Source organism: Loxodonta africana, chromosome 11 (genome assembly GCF_030014295.1).
Source record: "Loxodonta africana isolate mLoxAfr1 chromosome 11, mLoxAfr1.hap2, whole genome shotgun sequence".
Taxonomy (NCBI): Eukaryota; Metazoa; Chordata; class Mammalia; order Proboscidea; family Elephantidae; genus Loxodonta; species Loxodonta africana.
The window spans coordinates 83,168,797-83,187,925 of NC_087352.1; the positions used below are offsets into that span (position 1 = coordinate 83,168,797).

At 36.2% G+C, this 19,129-nt stretch overlaps 1 protein-coding gene across 4 annotated transcripts in view; it reads left to right on the forward strand.

The window, feature by feature from the left end:
- SS18 (SS18 subunit of BAF chromatin remodeling complex) overlaps positions 1–19,129 on the forward strand; it is a 99,129-nt gene that overhangs the window by 35,674 nt on the left and 44,326 nt on the right. For all 4 annotated transcript variants that reach the window (XM_023543913.2, XM_010586802.3, XM_010586803.3 and 1 more), the window contains 2 exons: positions 13,627–13,780; positions 17,587–17,808. In XM_023543913.2, the coding sequence (XP_023399681.1) occupies positions 13,627–13,780; positions 17,587–17,808 (376 nt within the window). The remainder of the gene's footprint in view (positions 1–13,626; positions 13,781–17,586; positions 17,809–19,129) is intronic.

A 19,129-nucleotide genomic window follows, 5' to 3' on the forward strand; every position in this document is an offset into this window, starting at 1 on the left:
AATATGAGAAAGATAACTTAGAATGTTAAGACGATTAAATAAAATAATCCACAGTGTCCAGAATGTAGAAGAACTCCGTAGATGTTGATGATGATGATGATGATGATGAAGGTAGTGCACGATTAGTATAAATGGAAAGAGGAGCCATATTCAGGAGTTATTTCAAGTGGAACTAGCAGGATTCAGTAATCAAGTGGATATGAAGGGTGAGGGAAAGAGTTTGGAGACTTTGCTGACTGTGTTGCCATTCACTTAAGATTGAAAAGGTTTTAGAGGGTATAATAGTGAGTTTGGTTTTGGATATATTAGGTTTGAGTTGCTTGAGGAACACGTAGGTATATCAGGTGATAAAAGGATTGCTAAACAGCTTTGAGTGACCAGCTAAGGCTGGAATTTGCTACTTGTCACTGCTGTGTTTTTTTTTTTTCCAGTAGCTTTTTGTAATATATTTGTAGGGGCAGAAAAAGCAGAAGATTGAATTAATTCTTTTGGGTTGGTTTAGGAATTGGCAGAAACTGAAGTCATAAATTTATGGTTCCTTAGAACAATTAAAGAAAAAAATGAAATTTGGTGAAGGCAATATTATTAGAGGACACTTCATTGAAATTTGAAGAGTAGGGAGCAGATTTGGGTCTGGAGTTCATGATTGGGTGTAAAAGCATTTTAAGGAGTAAGTTAGTGAGAACATAGACTAATTGGTGAAACAGTGGTATAATGTCAAAATGCTCTGAAAAAGTTTTACAACATAAATTTTAAGGGAGTCTCATAGAAAATCATCCGAGTTAGATGTCTTTCTGAGAGATGCTTATCAACGATGACAGCGATGGAGATGGAGGAACTAGCATTGAGTACTTAACATGCCAGTTGCTGTCTTAAGTGTACATTATCTTATCTCATTTTCATAACATGATAAAGTTGGTTCTTGGTTCTATTTCTGTCGTTATTTTGGCAGTGAGAAAATTGAGACTTAGAGTCCTTAAGTAACTTTTTTTTTTCCTGATACCCCTTTATCATTGATGGATCTTTCCCTTTTTTATTTTTCTGATTTACATTTGCTAATTTGGAATAGTTCTGTGTGATTTTAATGTAGGGTTTCAGATTGCAGTAGAACGAATCGCTTTTATATGGCCTTTTTTGCCATGGTCTTGTAACTCCTACCAAATGACTAGGTGGAACTACGCAAATAAGGTTCTTGTGGCCCACCAAGGGGATTGGTTGTTTGGTAATGATGCAAAAAAGGTGCATGGTACCCTTGCAGGGGTGGGACCATGCAGATAAGGTTATGGAAGCCTAATGAAGGGATTGGTCTGTGTTGCCATCTCTCTAGGCTTAAATGAGCCATCTCAGAGGTAGATATGGGGGACCTCACTACCACCAAGAAGAGGAGATGGGGGAGCCGAGCATGTCTTTTGGACCTAGGGCCCCTGTGCTGAGAACCTCATAGACCCAGGAGACAGAGAGCTGTAACATTGGAGACAGCAAGAAGCATTGGCAGAGAAATAGCGGCAGCAGAACTAGTAGACTCACACAGTGAGAAAGCTGAGAGCCTTCAGGCAGGAGGCTTCCTGGTGGAGTGGGGCGCCTCCGACACTTGTCAGCAGAGCTGGGCTTGCTGACCCACGGAGTGAGAGAGGTGAGCGCCTTTGGGCAGGAGGCTTTCTAGTGGAGTGGGATGCCCCCGGGCACTTACTGGCAGCACTAAAGAGCTTTGTAACACTTGCCCAAGCTGGGCAGAGGTTGGGCCAAGAGGCCAAGGGCCAGAGAGCGGCCTGCCTGCGGACATGGCTGAGGAGAGGCTTCCTGATCAGGAACTGTATCCTGAGTGTTCCTGAACCTGAATTGTAATCTGTTACTTCCCTAATAAACCCCATAACTGGGAGTAGGGTCTGTGAGTTCTGTGTGGCTATTGCAACAAATTACTGAACCCAGTGGAGAAGTAGAGAGTGCCGTGGGAGGGACGGCTAGTGTCTGAATTGGTAAAAAGGTTGGGGAGCGGAGGTATGTTTGACCTCTGCTTGATAGGAATCAGCTTTGGACTGCTTATGCTGATAATGGTTCTCTCTCCATTCTCCTGTGAAGTTAGACGAGGAGGTCAGACGTCCCCGTGCCCCCGTTTGTACACCAATAGAGGTGTGGATTCTTTAGGTGATTTTGTTTCTTTGTACAGAAGAATGCTAACCATAGGGAGGCAGTTTGAAGTAGTGCGCATTAGATGGGTTCTAGGTTTTGCTGCTATACAAGACCTAAAATAATAGTGACTTCAGATGGAAGTTTATTTTTCTATAAAGTAACAGCCTGAGTGTATGCAGTCTAGGGTTGATATGGGACTCTATGGTGATAACCGTCCAATCTCCTACCTCGTTGATTTGCTGTGTCCTGGGAATTACTGTCGTTTGCATGGTTGCAGGTGTGTTACCACCGAGTCCACAGTCCTAGTAGTGGAAAGGTGAAAGACAGGAATTAGAGGCACTTTGCTTCTCTTTAAGGGTACTGCCTGTTGTGCACGTCACTCTTGCTTACATCCCATTCACATGAATTTTATAACATGGTCACACCTGGCTGCTAAAAGCTTGGGAAATAAAATCTTGATTCTGGGTGACCATGTGCACAAGTATAATTGAAGGAACAAAGAGAATGGTTATTGAAGGACAGCTCGTTAGCATTTGCCACATAATGGAAATATCAAAAGGTTTGATTTGATGATCTAAAAAATGTTTTAAGTCTTCTAAATTTTTTTTGCTAATTAGTGGCTTGACTTTTGGACATCGTTATCTTTTGGGGCCTAGAATATAACCCATTGCTGTTGAGTTTATTCTGACTCATAGCGGCCCTAACGATCTGCATGACAGAAAGATAAGATACTTACCCAGGAAGTAGGTTTGCATTGCTGACTTCACAAGCAAAACTGCAGTGAAGAAAATTTAAATGGAACAGTTACAGCCTATGTTGAATATTTAAGCATGTGTTAATCTCAGAAAAAGGCTGAAAGCTGATTGGAATTCCTTATCTTGTGTTTTACTTAGTTTATGTGAGTATTAAGTTTAAAAATTTCCTAATTTAGCCAGATATTCTTGAATTTTAAATTTACTATGCACGATAATTTTTGTTTAATAGGTTTTTATCTACAAAGAATAGAAGTTTAGCCTATTAAGAAAAATTGATTTAGAGCCAGTAGTCTTATATTTTATATATTGCTTTTCATCTCCTAAATTGCTTTTAGCGTAATGCCACACCTGATGTTCTGGGCAACCCTTGGGCAGCCCTTCATAAGCTGCTCAATACACAGTCCTCGGTATAAAATCGTATTAGTTTTCAGGTTCAGTGATCTCACTGGCAGAACACCTGTTAAGGTACTTCACTGACAAAAATTTGATATTAAAGAATTTACTTTTTTTATAATTGCGATCAAGTGACGTGGAGGAACATATACTTAAAGCTGTGGACATTTTGGAGATTAGCAGACTATACATATTGCATTTATAAATTTTAACTTAATTTTTAGAGTAGGTAATACTTTGACATAGTTAGAACATGAAGAGCAACAAAAAATCATAGAAAAGTCTGTTGCTACCTCTTCCACCTGCTTTTTCTGCAAATAAAAGCTGATAGAAATACATCTTTTCCCCTTCTTTTCTATACAAGTGGAACCTTACCATGCGTATTGTTCTGTATCCTGTGTTTTTGTTACAATTTGTTTTTTTAATCAGAGGTGTTTACATTTTCATTTCGCATTATGAAAAGAACTTTTCTTTAATATTAGCATCAATTTAGGAATATTTAAAATTTCATTCATAACAATATTTGGTAAATATAATGTTGACAGTTTTCTCCCTTGAAATTTTCGTCCTCTGGCTTCTGTGATACATAGTTCTTTTTACCTCTAGCTGCTCAGTTCATCATCCTTAAATTGCCCATCAAATGTTGATGTTCTGTTCTTGAACATCCTCTCACAACACACATTCTGCCTGGGAGATCTCATCCAGACCCCTGGTTTCCTCCGTTCCTGACTTTAGGTTTCGTCTACGGACTGATGGTTCCCAAATATATATGTCCTTGCCTGAGTGTAAGACATGAATCCAGTTTCCTGTTGACATACCCATTTAGGTATTCCACAGGCTTCTCAACACAGTATGGTCAAAATTCATTTCTTCTCACCTTCCACTTTTGTTCTTTATTGGTTTAAAAAAAAAGTCCTTAACTTGCATTTTTCAGATTTCCTATCTCAAGAGAGGAGTATGCATACTTAGGTCTTGTAGTCAGAAGCCTGGTGGCTATTCCAGACTTCTCCCCTTGTTTCTCACCTGCCACAGCTTCCTCTCCAAGTCCTTTTCTTTCTCTAGTGCCTAGCATGCTGGTGCACAATATAAAGTGTCTCATTAAAACATTTTGGTATAAAAACAGAAAGCGGGACTGCAGGTAAAATGCCTTTGAAATGTTTATTTTTATGAGATTCAATACAAATTAAGACATCAATATTTATCTGATCTTCAGGTGAAGAAGGCTTTGTTGAGAGTAAAGCCAAGGAGAAAACTAAAGAAAGCTATTAATTCCTTTAAAAATGTAAAACAAAACATTTCATATGCCAAAAATTTTTTTAGTGAAATTAAAGTCAAGTCAACAAATAATTACAGTGTAATACACACTGTTTTAAAAGCACTGTGTATTCAAAGTACATTTGAAATAGAGTAGAAGAAGTGATTAGTTCTGCTATTTAAGATTAGGAAAAGTTTCATAAAGGAGGTAATGCTGTATTTCACAGAGAACTTAACCATGGGGGCACATTCCTCTGGATTAATATTATAGGGAGCATTTTGCCAACCACTGTCTATCTTGTCTTTCAAACCAAAAAAAACCAAACCTGTTACTGTTGAGTTGATTCTGACTCATAGCGACCCTACAGGACAGAGTAGAACTGCTCATACGATTTCCAAGGAGTGCCTGATGAATTCGAACTGCCCACCTCTTGATTAGCAGCCGAGTTCTTAACCACCATGCTACGAGGGTTTCCTCTTATCTTTCAGATATCCTAAAAAAGAAAAAATCATGTTAACTATTTGCTGGACAATATATATAAAATTAGACAGTAGACTGTCTAATTGAGTTTAGATATGTAGAGATTGAAAACGTCTCTTAATGAAAGGAATATAAATGTTAGAATGTTAGCGTACACACATAAAAATATATAACTTTTTATTTTTACTTTTTTGCAGAGCTATGTTAAAATCAGTGAAAGTAGCTACCAAAAGCATGAGGGAATCTAAAGATTGTCTCTTTGACATGAGTTGAAAATAATAAGTCTAGCTCACCGCTACTACAAACATAATTTTGAAATAAAATAAGAACTGAATATTGGAATTTAAGTAGTTCACTCTTAATTGCACATGTAAACCAAAGTATTTGCACAAGGCTATTTGTTGAACTATTGTTTACGTTAACAAAAAAAAAATTAGATACAACTGTTAGTATTAGAAATGGGTTAAAAACTATTACAGGTATTCAGTTGAATTCTACACTTTTGAATGAGATCGAGTTATATATACTGATAAGGAATAATGTCTATAATAACAGTGGCATTATGTTCACCATGCTATATATAACTGTTACCACTGCCATGTTCCAAATTATTCCATTACAGTTCACAGAAACTCAGTGTCCCGTAAGCAGTAATTCCCCATCTCAGTCTCCCTCCCACTCCTGGTAACTACTAATAAATTTTTGGTCTCTATGCATTTGCCTATTTCATGTAAGTGGGATTGTGCAGTATTTGTCCTTTTGTGACTGACTTCTTTGACTCAGCATAATGTTTTCAAGGTTCATCCATGTTTTGGTGTGTATCAGGACTTTATTTCTCTTTATAACCAAGTAATATTCCGTTGTCTGTATATACCATGTTTTGTTTATCCATTCCTCTGCTGGTGAATGAATAAACGCGTACTACTTTTGCAATTTAATCGAATTGGTGTAGATATAAAAACAATATGAAATGGAAAATTAAAAAAATACGTCTCCCTGTTTCCTAACACGTGATATTGTTACAACTTTGTGAAAGGTTTGGAGTCCTATTGCATGCTGTTTGAGGAGGGACTTAGTATTTTTTGGAAACGTACTTGAGAATACGCCTGGTCTGCGAAGAGGAAGGTGTTTACTTTTTGTTATGTAGGATTATATGGATCTGGAATAACTGTTGAGTAATTCACGTCATCCGGGTTGCGTAGATGTAGCTTTTCTAGCTCAGATAAAGTGTAACTGGTGGATTTGTTTAGGAAGGATTGCTCACTGTTTCATAAAATAGAGAAAGGTGGGATTTAATGGGGAGCCAGACAGTTGAGAGCTAGTACTAAAATTGAAGGCAGTGTGATCAGTAGATAAGTAAATCTGGGGCCTAATCCCTGAGGAAATTTGGGGAACCATCATACTTTGGAAATAAGTGGGAAATATCACTAGTTATGGAAGTTCAGCTAGTCAGGTTTTATGGTATGAGTGAGTTCTCTGTTAGCTATATTTCTTTGGCCAAAATGACAGGATGACAATTAATGAGATTATTCTTTTAGGGAAACGAGTTGGTATTGTTTAAAGCCTGCATAGATTCCAGGCTACTCAGGATCGTGTCCTAAAATTTCTTGTGAGGATGAATGAGGAACAGAAGAGAGATCTTTCTAACTTATTTCAGATAATGTGTAGAACCCATTTTGGGGATACTGATTTAGGACTAGACAATATGGTAGCTATGATACTCATAGGACTTTTGAAGCCAGTCTTGGTCACCTAGTCAAGGTTTCTTTGTGTGTGTAGAAGTTATCTCTTTATCAACTTTAGGAAGTTTTGAACATACCTTCTATTTTGAATGTATTTATTTTGAATCTCCTGTTTATTTCTCTTTTTTTTTAATTAATTTTTATTAAGCTTCAAGTGAACATTTACCATTCCAATCAGTCTGTCACATGTAGGTTTACATACATCTTTCTCCTGTTTATTTCTGTGTGTCATTTTAGTGCCTCCTTGTGGAGAACTATGCTGTCTGCAGTTCTGCTAGTGATAATTATAAAGATGAAAGGTTTCTGAACTAAAATTTCTGCAGTGGTTTTTTATATTTTAGAGAAACACTGAAGATAGTTTTGTAATCAGAATTAGTTTTATGATAAACATTTTAATTCAGGAGTTTATTTACTGAATGTTAAAGTACCTATTGTTTTAGGCAGTATTTACGTATTTTTGATACATCAGTGAACAAAACAGATAAATATTTCTATTCTCTGAGTTTTACATTCTACCAAGAAAGGGAGGCATAATAAATAAGTCAGTCATGTAACATGTTATATGATAAGAGCTAAAGAAAAGGAAGAAAAAATACAGCATGTAAAGTAAGTTAGGAATGCTGGGTGGGGGCAGGGAATTTGCAGTATGAAAGAGTTGTCAGGGTAAAACCTCATTAAAAAGGTGACATTTGAGCAAAGACTTGAGGAAGAGTGCTTTAGGCAGAGGAAGCAAGCAGTGGAAAAGTCCTGAGGTGAAACTCTGCCTGGGGTGTTCAAAGAACAGCAAGAAGGTCATTGTGGCTGGAGCAGAATAAGGTAGGGGGATGGTGTGAACAGGTTATAAGCTATTGTACGGACTTTGATTTTTACTGTGAGATAGGAAGCCATTGAAGGATTTTGAGCAGAAGAATGAATTGAAGTTTCTTCTGACTCTGTGTGGAGAATATAATAAAAAGGCATATAAATTGAAGCAGGGAAACCAGTTAGGAGGCTATTGGAATTTTCAGTGTGAGAGAGATGGTGGTAGCTTACACCAAGGTGGTAACAGAGGAGGTGGTAGTAGAAGTGGTCAAATTCTGGGTATATTTTAAATGTAGAGCCTAAAGGATATACTGAATTGGATGTGGGGATTAGGGGATGTGAGAAAAGAGAGGTGTAAGGGATAGCACCATGGTTTTCAGCAGAGCAACTGGATGGAGGGAATTGCGGTCAACTGAGACTATGAGTAAAGGGAATTGGGGTTTGGGATGGGAGAAGATCAGGATTCAGTTTTGTAGATAGTAAGTTTGAGATGTCTGAAAGCAGTCCAAATGCAGATGTGGTGGAGGTAGAGTAGGGAATTTTGACAATTAAAAAGCATATATGAAAGTTGTTAAAAAGATACTGATCCTTAATTTAATTTTGAAATGTTGCTCATACTTCAAAATCATTCTTTCATTTAGCAAATATTTATTGAGTACCTTTATTTGATACTGTGTGATTGAGGGCTACAATGATAAGCAGATAAAATTATGGACCCAGTCCTTATGGAACTTAACGTATAGTGATAGAGACAGATATTAACCAAGTAAGCACACAAACACGTTTAAAATTACAGCTGTTCTAATTGCGGAGCCCTGGTGGCACAGTGGTTAAGAGCTTGGCTGCTAATCCAAAAGTTGGTTGGTAGTTTGGATCCACCAGCCACTTCTTCAAAACCCTGTGGGGCAGGTTTCCTCTGTCCTGTAGGGCCGCTATGAGTCAGAATTGACTCCACAGCAATGGGTTTTCTGGATTTGGTTGTAAGTGCAATGAAGGAAGGGCATCTGGAGCTGTGAGAATGGATGATGGGGTACTAATTACTTTTGTGGTCAGGGAATACTTTCTTGAGGAAGTGACATTTGAGGTATAATTCACATGCAGTAAAATGCATCCATTTTAAGTGTACAGATAGATGAGTTTTGACAAGTCTGTGTAACTGCCATTATATTAAAGATATGGAGCAGTTTTATTATCCCAGAAAGCTTTTCAGTGCCTTCATTTCTTACCATTTTTAAATTGGGTTGTTTGTCTTTTTCCTAATGATTTGTAGTTCTTTATATATTCTGTGTACAAGTCTTTTGCTGGCTATACCCAACCTCTTGCCGTCGAGTTGATTGCCTCTCAGTGACCCTGTAGGACAGAGTAGAACTGCCCCATGTGGTTTCCAAGGAGCGCCTGGTGGATTCAAATTGCTGACCTTTTGGTTAGCAGCTGTAGCTCTAAATCACTACACCACCAGGGTTAAATATATTCTCCCAATTTGAAAATTGCCTTTTTATTCTCTTAGTGGTGTCTTTGGATGAACACAGTTCATAATTTAAATGAAGCCCAATTTATGAATCTTTTATGGGCAATTCTTACTGTATCTTGTTTAGGAAGTATTTTCCTATCAAAAGGTCATGAAGATATTTGCCTACGTTTTCTTGTAGAAGTTTGTTTATCCATGATCCATCACAAATTTGTTTGCAGATGATCTCAGCTAGGATTCAGGGTTCATTTTTTTCTCATATGATATTCAATTGATCCAGTGCCATTAATTGGAAAGATGGTCCCTTCTTCATTGAATGTAAGTTGTTTTGTTGTAAGGTGACTGTATGTGTGGATCTGTTTTTCAACTCTGTTCTGTGCCATTGATCTACCCTTGCATTGACCACATTCCCTAGTTACTGTAGCTTTATAGTAAATATTCGTATCTCGTAGTGTATTTTAAGATTGCCTTAGGTTATTCTGAGTCCTTTGCATTTCTGTATTAATTTAATTTAATTTTTTAAAATTGTACGTTACATGAAGGCTTACAGAGCAAATAGCTTCTCATTGAATAATTAATACACGTACTGTTTTATGACAGTGGCTGCCAGCCCCACAACATGTCAGCGCTTTCCCCTTCTCGACCTTGGGTTCCCCATTACCAGCTCTCCTGTCCCTTCCTGCCTTCTCGTCCTACCCCTGGGCTGGTGTGCCCATTTAGTCTTATTTTGTTTTATGGGTCTGACTGATCTTTGGCTGATGGGTGAACCTGAGGAGTGACTTTATTACTGAGCTGTAAGGGTATCCGGGGGCCATACTTTGAAGGTTTCTCCCAGTCTCTGTCAGACTAGTAAGTGTAGTCTTGTCTTTTTTTTTTTTTTTTGTGAGTTAGAATTTTGTTTTACATTTTTCTCCAGCTCTGTCTGGAACCTCTGTTGTGATCCCTGTCAGAGCAGTCGGTGGTGGTGGCTGGGCATCAAGTTGTGCTGGACTCAGTCTGGTGGAGACTGTCTCTATAAATTTTAGAATCACCTGGTGAGTTTATGCACAAAGCCTGCTGGGATTTTGATATGGGATTGCATAGAATCTCTAGGTAACATGAGGGAGATGAAATCTTCACAGTATTGAGTCTTCCACTTGATGAATATGGGATATCTTCACCATTTAGTCAAATTCTTCCTCAGCAGTGTTTCAGTGTAGAGGTATTTTATATCTTGTTAGATTGATTCCTAGCTATTAGTTATTTTTGATGCTGTTATTAGTGCTATTGGCTTTAAAATCTAATTTTCTATTTGTTAGAAGTATGTAGAAATACAGTTAATTTTTATATATTGACCTTATATCTAGCTACCTATGTGCCTTTTTCTATTTCCTGTTATTTCTCTTGGCTGTCCATTTATTTTTTTTAAATTGAGGTAAAATGTATATAACACAAAATTCATCATTTTAACCATTTTAAAGTATATAATTCAGTGGTTTTTAATATGCTAACAATATTATGAAGCCTTCACCATTATCTAATTCCAGAACATTTCTATCACCCCAGCAGAAACTTGTATCTGTTAATAGTCAGTCCCAGTTTCTCCTCTTCCATCCATCCCCTGACATCCACTTTCTGCCTTTATGGTTTTGCCTATTCTGGATATTTCATAAAAATGGAAATTACAATATGTGGCCTTTTGTGTCAGGCTTCTTTGATTTAGCATGTTTTGAAGGCTCTTCTTTGTTGTAGCATCAGTGCATTTCTTTTTATGACTCAATAATATTCCATTGTAAGGCTTTATACCAAAAGTTTTGTTTATGCGTTTATTGGTGGACATTGGGGTTGTTTCCACTTTTTGGCTCTTAGGAATAATGCTCCTATGATCATTCATTTACATGTTTTTGTGTGACTGTATGTTTTCAGTTCTTTTTGTATGTGTACCTAGGAGTAGAATTGCTGGGCCATTTGGTACCTCTATGTTTAACCTTTTGAGGGACTGCCAAACTGTTGGCCGCAGCATCTGTACCATCAGCACGTGTGAGTGATTCAGTTTCTTTGTATTCCCATCAACACTTGTTATCTTCTTTGTTTTTATATTATTATAATTAGGGCCATCCTAGTGGGTGTCAGCCATTTATTTAGTCTTGTTTTTTTAAAATGCTTTATAATTTTTGATAGAATGCCAGATGTTGTGAATGAACAATTGCAGGGGCTCTAGTTGCTGTTATTTTCTTTAAAGAGGGTTAAGTTTTTCTTCTGGTAGGCAAAGTAGTACTAAGAGATCATCTTGAAACTGTTGAGGGTTGATTATAAACCTTGTTAGGGCTGATCTATTTAAGTTTTGCCCTTAATCCGGAGGAGAGGCTCTTTTGAATTTTCAGCAGAGAACTTGAGTTGTACATGAAGGTATCTAACTTGGAGCTTACATTCCAATTTTTATCTCCCTAGCATGGGACGGCATCTAAAATCTCTGCTCTTCTCTTTAGCCTCCTAATAGCTGTTTTCTTGAATTTCCCCCCTATTTGTGGTTTTCTTCTTTGGAATTTTGTCCCTTAGTTTCTAGCTCTCTGATAGCCAAAAACTGACTTTTTTTTTCTCCTCAGTCCATTAGGACTGCTGCTTTCTTCTTGAGCTCTATTCTTCTCTTACATAGCAGACTCAGAAAAAAGCCAAGGTAATTGAGGAGCTGGTCTTATAAACTTCCCTTCTTTCAAGAAACGTAGCTCCTTCTGCTCCTGCCTGATGTAGTTGCTCTCCAATGCCTTCAAACAGTTTTTTACATTTTATTATTTTTATTATCAGGAGAATTAGTTTGATGCAAGGTACTCCATCATGATGGGAACTGTGAATAATGATGTTTTACAACTTGAGTCACACAAAAAATGAAAGCCTGATGCCTATTGAGAGTGAGAACATGAGTTTTCAACAGATGAGAGACTATTTGGACTAGTACGTAGGAGGAAGGATTTTCATTTTCAAACAAACACATCAAGGCCAGCCAGGTTTGAAGGATGATAACAAATAAAAGATAATTAAAAGTAAGACGTGACACTAGCTGAGCTGATGTATGTATGTTTGTTTTTAAACTGAATAAGGGTTTTAGTTGTTTAAAGAAAATAAGTTGGGTAAAGAATTTAGTATGAGAATTGAAGTGTTAATGGTGATTTTGAGAAAATATTTAGTAAAGAAGAGTTATTGTTTGGATGTAGTTAGTGAAGAAATTAAGATTCTGAATTTTGAATGGGTGTTACTACAATACCCAAAACCAAACCCATTGCCATTGAGTTAATTCTGACTCATAGCAACCCTATAGGACAGAGGAGGACCGCATCACAAGATTTCCAAGGGTGTTTTGTGTAATCTTTACGGAAGCAGACTGTCACATATAATCTTTACGGAAGCAGACTGTCACATTTTTCTCCTGTTCAGCAGCTGGTGGGTTTGAACGGCTGACCTTTCGGTTAGCAGCTGAGCGCTTTAACCACTGCACCAACAGGGCTCCTTGCTATTAGAGTAGTACTTGATTATTTCTGCAAATAATCAAGTTATTTCTGTTAGTGCTTATTAAATGACGGAGGTTTGAGTGTTCACATGTGATGGCTGAAGAGTAATGTATATGTTAAGTGTGCCAGAGGGAATTGTGTTCACAGATCTGGAAAAGTACAGATAAAATAACTAACTGGCCATCGAAAAATATGGAAGGAAGAGCATGACTGAAGTTAGAGGAATGGACATTATGTTTAGAACATGGAGAAGTAGAGAAAGAAGGCCGAAATAGATCTGTGAGAAAAATGCTTCCTCCCTGTCCTGCAGGCTTAAGAATGGGAGTTTGGAAAGAAACTAACCATTTGCTTTTTCCACGAAAATATCCCTACGAAGAGAGCCAGATGTGGCAGACCATCCTTTATCTCTGTTTTTCCTTTTGCCCTTTTTTGAACTCTCAAGGTTAGTCAGTTATTTTCTTCACAATTTCATTAGGAAATTTGCCAAAGGCATCCTTTTGAGGCAGCTGTCTCTGCACCCTTGGAGGCCATCAGTAATGTTTGCAATCTATAGTAGTCATCGGCACAGAAATGTTGGACTGAGCTCAGCTGGGTCTTTGTATTTTAAAATACTCCCTTGCCCACCACTTTTTCCCCTGAAACAGAATGAAATAAATATTATCAGTCCTTTTGTTTTTTGTTACTGTACCTTTCAGGTAAAATCCATCATTAGTAAAAATATATCCATACATATTAATGATAAAAAGATATAATTTTTAAATGCAATTAAAATAATAATGGATTAAGACTCCTTAATATACAAATAAGCATTCTTTTTGTACAGAATGTTAAAAATTTTGTTTTTACTATTGCGTTTATATAAAGTAAAATATGCTTTAATTGTGGTGTTCTTTTGGTCTAAGGTGCTTTGATGCTGTGCTCATGTTAACCATCTTGTGAAGTTTGGGAGGATATTAAATAATGATGTTACAAGTCCATGATTAAAATGCATTCGAATAGATTGAAATACATTTGTGTTTTTGTTTTTATCCAGCTTAAATATAGGCAACTGTTACACCATATGCATCTTTAATGTATTAGTCTGTTTCTCTTGTTTTACTAAACTGTCTCCTTTCAGCCACCCACACAGAATATGCCTATGGGTCTTGGAGGAATGAATCAGAGCGGCCCTCCCCCACCTCCTCGCTCTCACAACATGTCTTCAGATGGAATTGTAGGTGGGGGTCCTCCTGCACCACACATGCAGAACCAGATGAACGGCCAGATGCCTGGTAAGTTTTTCTCCTCTAAGACATTAACACCAGAGTTGCTTAGCAACTGAAACGACATGGGGGCTCAAGGGATACTAGATTGTTGATGACAAAACTGCTTTGAATGCCCCCGAGTACAAGCTCTCTTAGAGTTTGTTAGCTACAGAGCTACGTGACCTGTATTCAGTGTTTATCAGGCTGCCCTTGGGCTTTGATGTAGCTGACACACAGCATTCCTCTGATGAACAGAACTGGCTAAATTTAGTCTGTCTGAAACTATGCGATACAGCTGGCTTTAGAAGGTTTTTGGAAAAAATGCATAACACCATGGTTAAGGTTTAAAATCTGTTTATAAAAAGGTATTACAACATTTCCCTTAGTTTTGTATTTACAGAAACATTTATTGATTTCAGAAAGTGTCGTTGGAAACAACACACCAGAAAAAGAAACAAAACACTCGTCAAAGTGCTAGTGTACTTAGTATTTCCTCAGTGATGTTACGGATTTTTTGAATACCTGTTTATAGCGTAACAAATATGGAAATTGATCTTAAATGCTATATGCTTTCTTGTATAATGAGCCACTCCCTTTAATATTTATCCACTTTAAGTTTTGAGCCACTAGAATATCTTCCAGGCCTTTGAATGGTTATTTATTTACCTTTTGCTGGTTTGAATTTTTAATCTGAAAAACATCTTTATAAATTATTTTGTTTTTGTAACAACAGCAATAACCTATATCCATAATTTTTAGTGTGGGGTTAATTTTTAGTGTAGAGCTACATTAAATATAAGAATATATTTATTTTGTAAAGACAAGAGTTATTTTCATTATCAAACAATGTATATAAACAGCGATAATGGAAATAAATACAACAGTTTATTTTTAAAACTAGTAATTAACATTTTTATGATAGTGTCTACTCTAGATGATATGTGGAGTTGGTAAAATTGGTGTTCAGGGATGATGGATATAGAAAAAGAAGAAAAGAGCACATTGTTTGGTTGCAGGCATGGTAGCCTGGCTTATAGAAGACTGAAGTGATGTTTTGGTGGTTATTTCCTATTTCTTGCTCAGGCTTGCAACATCCATGACCCACACCCCAATATGGAGGTAGGAATAAAGACTTAACCACTTTTCAGGTTGTAGTCAGGAGAAAACTTTTTGGTAAATCCACATTTAGCTCATCAGGATACATTATTTTTAAAACTGGAAGGATACTGTTAGTATAGGTTAGCAAGCTTGGTGTTAGGTGACTTTTTATGGTTGTACCTTTAATTAGGATTTTGACTTAATTTCTCCATGCAACACTTAAACCTAAGAGCCAAGAAGCAGTTGAGCAGCAATGCAGTTATTGAAAAGTTAACACTTTGCTTTTATGTAAGGCCATCTGCAATAGTTATATTCTTTAATAAGCCAGAGATTATTAACCTGTTAGGACCCAGGTTATCTAGAATACTGTATAGCTTCCAAAACTATAGTTGGAGAATTATAGTTAGTTGTAGGAGAAATTGAAAGCTTAGTAATTTATTTTCTTTATTTGATAAATTTGTTATAACATTTAGCCAACATTTTTATGCATACAAATTTACATCTAGGTTCTTAATTTCCAAATTTAGTCTTATTTTTAATATTTTATAATTAAATGTCAGAGCTACTTGTATGGTGTTTGATCTTGGACATATAATCTCAGTCTTAATTTCTGCCTTTTTAAAACAGTTAATTGATTTTTTGAAAACTAGATTATACATGCTGGTGATATCAACATCAAAAGGTACCAAAGAGTATACAGTAGCTCCTGTCTTTCTAGATATTTCATTTTAGAGAGGCACTGGCTTCTAACTGTTCTTCCAGAGATGTTTTCTGTATATAAAGACATGCATATGTACATTTATTTCTTTTTCTTACTTCTCCTCCTCCTCTTCCTGCTTGTTGTCCTCTTTGTTTTCCTTCTCCTTCAACACAACTTGTAGTGTATATTAAATACTACTGTGTATCTTTTTTTTGCCCTCTTAAAGATGTATCTTAGAGACCATCTTTCCACTTAGTATATAAAGAGCTTGCCTCTTTTTTTTTTTTTTTTTTTGGCGACTGCATCACATTCTTTTTTATGGGTATACTCTAATTTAATTTAATTTAATAGTTCCCTTATGGTGAAAATACAGGTTGTGTCCAGTCTTTTGTTATTATAAATTATGCTGCCATGGATATCTGTATCCATGGATATCGATATCCATGGCAGCATAGTTTATAAATATATATGTAGTGTATATTATATACAATATACGTAAATATATTTATATATAAATACATGTGTGTGTTAAAATTTGGTAGTTATTTATATTTGCATTCCTCAAACAATGTTTCAGAATACATTTTTCTTCATAATATAGTTGGATCTAGACTTTAAAAAAAATTTTTTTCATTGTGCTTTAAGTGAAAGTTTACAAGTCAGTCTCTCATACAAAAATTTATGTACACCTTGCTATATAATCTCAATTGCTCTCCTCCTAATGAGACAGCACATTTCTCTCTACCCTCTGTTTTCGTGTCCATTTAGCCAGCTTCAGACCCCCTCTACCTTTTCATCTCCCCTCCAGACAGGAGCTGCCCCCATAGTCTCTCATGTGTCCACTTGATCCGAGCAGCTCACTCCTCATCAGTTTAATTTCTTATTCTATAGTCCAGTCCAATCCCTGTCTGAAGAGTTGGCTTTGGAAATGGTTCCTGTCTTGGGCTAACAGAAGGTCTAGGGACCATGACCTCTGGGGTTCTTCTAATTTCAGTCAGACCATTAAGCCTGGTCTTTTTATGAGAATTTGAGGTCTGCATCCTGGATCCAACTGATCTTTGCAAATCTGTGAAATGAAAAGAGGGTTTCATAGTTTTAATTTGCCATTCCGGTATAAGTGAAGCAATCAATCTTTTTCATGTATGTGAGCCCTTTTGCGGTTTCTGTGTGAAATGGTCTTTCATGTCTTTTGTTCATTTTTTTACTGGTGGTGGTCTTTTACTTAACTTTATATATTAAGTAATTCGTTCAGTCTGCTGTATGTTTTGGAAATGATTACCCCCCCCCCCCTTAATCTTATTACAGTTTTTGGGGGTTTTTTTTGCTCATGTACAATTTTTGATTTTTATGTTACCTAATTTATCAGCTTTTTATGGCTCTGGGTTTTCTGGCATACTTAAGGCCCTTCTTCTCTAAGATTATTAAATATTTTTTTTATAGATTGTAGTACTTTTATGATTTCTCTTCTTTTTCTTTTTTTAATTTTAAATTTTTTATCCATTTAGTATTAGTTTTGGTGGAAGAACTAAGATAGGGGTCCAGCCTAGTTTTTTCCAAATGACTACCCAGTTGTCACCATTTGTTGAATTATCTTTCTTTTGCCAACTGATACTTAGTATAACCACTTTTATCATCTACTAAGTTATGCATTTGAGTGTGTGTTTTAGACTTTGTTCTGGTCCATTGATCTGTTAATCAGTTCATTTATATGCTAGTACTGCACTTACTTATTCCAGCCTTATGATATGTTTTTCTCTCTTATAAAGCTGGTCCTGCCTTATTACTCTTTTTTTTCAGAATGTTCCTAGTTTTTCAGTATCAGTTTCTTAATCTGTAAAATGAGAATAATAAATAACGTCTACCTCACAGGTTTGCAGTCATTCATGTAAAGCATTTACTTTGCTATTGAGTAAATACTAAGTTATTATCAGATATTATTAACAATAATGCAAAAAATAGAAAACTTCTTTAGATACTTTTGTATAGACCATCAATTTAACTTTCATATTTTGCTTCTGATCATTTTTCTTCAAAGGGCCTAACCATATGCCTATGCAGGGACCTGGACCCAATCAACTCAATATGACGAATAGTTCCATGAACATGCCTTCAAGTAGCCATGGATCCATGGGAGGTTATAACCATTCCGTGCCATCGTCACAGAGCATGCCAGTACAGAATCAGATGACGATGAGTCAAGGACAGCCAATGGGAAACTACGGCCCCAGACCAAATATGAATATGCAGCCCAGCCAAGGTAAATAAACCTTATATCATTCTGGACTAGGATGCCTTTGAAAGTAACACGATAAAAAATGCATGTTTGAAATGAGTTGATAGTCATACCCATAAAAAGGGAAGGTTGAGTTTGAAACTAGCTTAAACTTTTTTCTTTTATTTTTTTATTTTCTACATTCAGAAAATAAATTGCTTAATTTGCTTTTTAAAGCTCATTTACTTTTATGTCTGTTGGGGTACTTGTCTTTTGGACAGTTTATTTGGGATTCTATATCGTTGAATCACGGAGCCCTGGTGGCACAGTGGTTAAAAGCTTGGCTGCTAACCAAAAGGTCGGCAGTTCAAATCCACCAGCCGCTCCTTGGAAACCCTATGGGGCAGTTCTGCTGTGTCCTATAGGGTTGCTATAGTCAGAATTGACTAGATGGCAGTGGGTTTGTTTGTTTTAATATTATTTTTGAGTTGTTTTTTAAAGCTAATCCATAAATAATGAAACATTTGGTTAAGAGCTAGAAAATTGAAAAAATATAATTTTAAAGTAAGTTTTTTTATGTACTGTCTTTGCAAGCGCAGTCTCTTCATAAACATCTACTTCTGTGGTTCATTTTACTTATTAAGATTGTGTTAATTTATGTGGTTTTCCTTTGATTTATAAGGGTGTTTTCTGACGCTAAGTTTTAGCATTAAAAAGTAATTCTAACATAATTTGCTATTAAAATGTGCAGTGGAGGTATTGCTCTACTCTTGTCTTCTTAGAGTGGTATGAGTCTATTAAAATTTACTGCTGATCTCTGAATGAAATTGTTATCTTGTTTCTCTTTTAAGTATTCATATGACTAATAACTAAAAACCAGTAAGTGGCACTCTGTTCAGCTAATTGCTTGTTAAAATATTTGGCGTATTGCCAGACTAAATCTATTTCAATTATGAAGTGTGGTGAGGTTAAGAAGTTTAAAATATAATTAAATGTATTTGTGATATAGCTGCCTAGATTTTGCTTACGAAAAACAAATCACTAAATTTCGTACCCAGATGAAGGAAGATAATGTTAATCTGTTGATAATACTCATGATGAAATAATATATTCTAATTTTAAAGTATTAATACAGATAATTTTTTCTAATGATGATACTGAAAACAAAGGGAGAGAAAAGAATAAATTTTTAGTGAATGTCACTTCACAAAATTGATCCCTCTATATTTTTTTCCAAGGTTATTTAGCACCCATGATGGAATGTTTTCTTCTTTTTTTTTAATTAGGTCAATTAATGGTTCAAAACAAAGCAGCATCCAGTCAGTGCTAGATCAGAAGGGAGTTCAGGCATTTCTCCATACACTTT